We start from the raw sequence: 1,275 nt of genomic DNA on the forward strand, positions 1-1,275 counted from the left end.
ATTCACAGGTCTGGAAAAGAAATAACTGACAAGTCAGCTGTTTAATCCTTCACCCAGGTGTTTTTTTCTGGTCCTAGTGCAGGCAACCTGCCATGCACATAACATCTTATTTTGACACAGTGTTTGTGTATGCCCTCCCTAGACACAGTGATGTTCTCTGTGGATCTGTTTTTTTTTTTTCACTCCAATAATATTCTTGAGATGAATGATATAGTCTTAGAGTTCTACAAAATCAGACAGACTCCATATGAAGACTTAGAATAAAAACAAAATCAGAAGAACAGTAGCATTGACGGAGATACTTCTTTTGTTTGCATCAGAAGATCCAAGGACACTATGTTCATTTCCAACAGCACAGTCTACATGCCTTCTGTGCTGACACTCGTAGGGATCCCAGGCCTGGAATCTGTGCAGTGCTGGATTGGGATTCCATTCTGTGTAATGTATCTTATTGCTTTAATTGGAAATTCCTTGCTTCTGATCATCATCAAATCAGAGCGTAGTCTTCACGAGCCCATGTACATTTTCTTAGGCATGCTAGGAGTCACCGATATTGCACTTGCTACCAGCATTATGCCCAAGATGCTTGGAATCTTCTGGTTTTGTATGCCTGAAATCTATTTTAATTCCTGCTTATTTCAAATGTGGCTCATTCACACATTTCAGGGTATAGAGTCAGGCATCTTGATGGCCATGGCCCTGGACCGTTATGTGTCTATCTGCTACCCACTACGACATACCACCATCTTCACCCATCAGCTTGTCACCCAAATAGGAACTGTGGTTGTGCTCAGGGCTGCCATGCTTGTAGCCCCATGCCTAGGACTCATAAAGTGCCGGTTTCAATTTTATCACACAACAGTCATCTCCCACTCCTACTGTGAGCACATGGCTATTGTGAAACTAGCTGCTGCAAATGTCCAAATCAACAAAATCTACGGTTTGTTTGTGGCCTTCACTGTCGCAGGATTTGACCTCACATGCATCACATTGTCCTACATCCAGATATTTATCACTGTCTTTCATTTGCCCCAGAAGGAGGCCAGGTTCAAGGCATTCAATACCTGCATCCCTCATGTCTGCGTCTTCCTCCAGTTCTACCTCCTTGCCTTCTTCTCCTTCTTCACACATAGGTTTGGTTCCCACATACCACCTTATATCCACATCCTATTTTCTAGTATTTATTTACTGGTCCCTCCATTTTTCAATCCACTTGTCTATGGTTTAAAGACCAAGCAGATTCAGGTTCATGTGTTTAAAATGCTCTTTTCATAA

The 1,275-nt window shown here is 42.2% G+C and overlaps 1 protein-coding gene across 1 annotated transcript; it reads left to right on the forward strand.

The window, feature by feature from the left end:
* The first annotated feature begins 336 nt into the window (after positions 1–336).
* Positions 337–1,275, forward strand: LOC103272956 (olfactory receptor 52A1-like). The gene has a single exon (XM_008070419.1). It carries the CDS (start codon positions 337–339, stop codon positions 1,273–1,275), a length of 939 nt encoding a protein of 312 aa, XP_008068610.1.

This window comes from Carlito syrichta, unplaced genomic scaffold, assembly GCF_000164805.1.
Source record: "Carlito syrichta isolate Samal-C Ts95f unplaced genomic scaffold, Tarsius_syrichta-2.0.1 Scaffold313394, whole genome shotgun sequence".
NCBI lineage: Eukaryota > Metazoa > Chordata > Mammalia > Primates > Tarsiidae > Carlito > Carlito syrichta.

Bases quoted from the DNA above. Each gene is read 5' to 3' on its own strand.
- LOC103272956 (XM_008070419.1), top strand. From the start codon at position 337: ATGTTCATTTCCAACAGCACAGTCTACATGCCTTCTGTGCTGACACTC.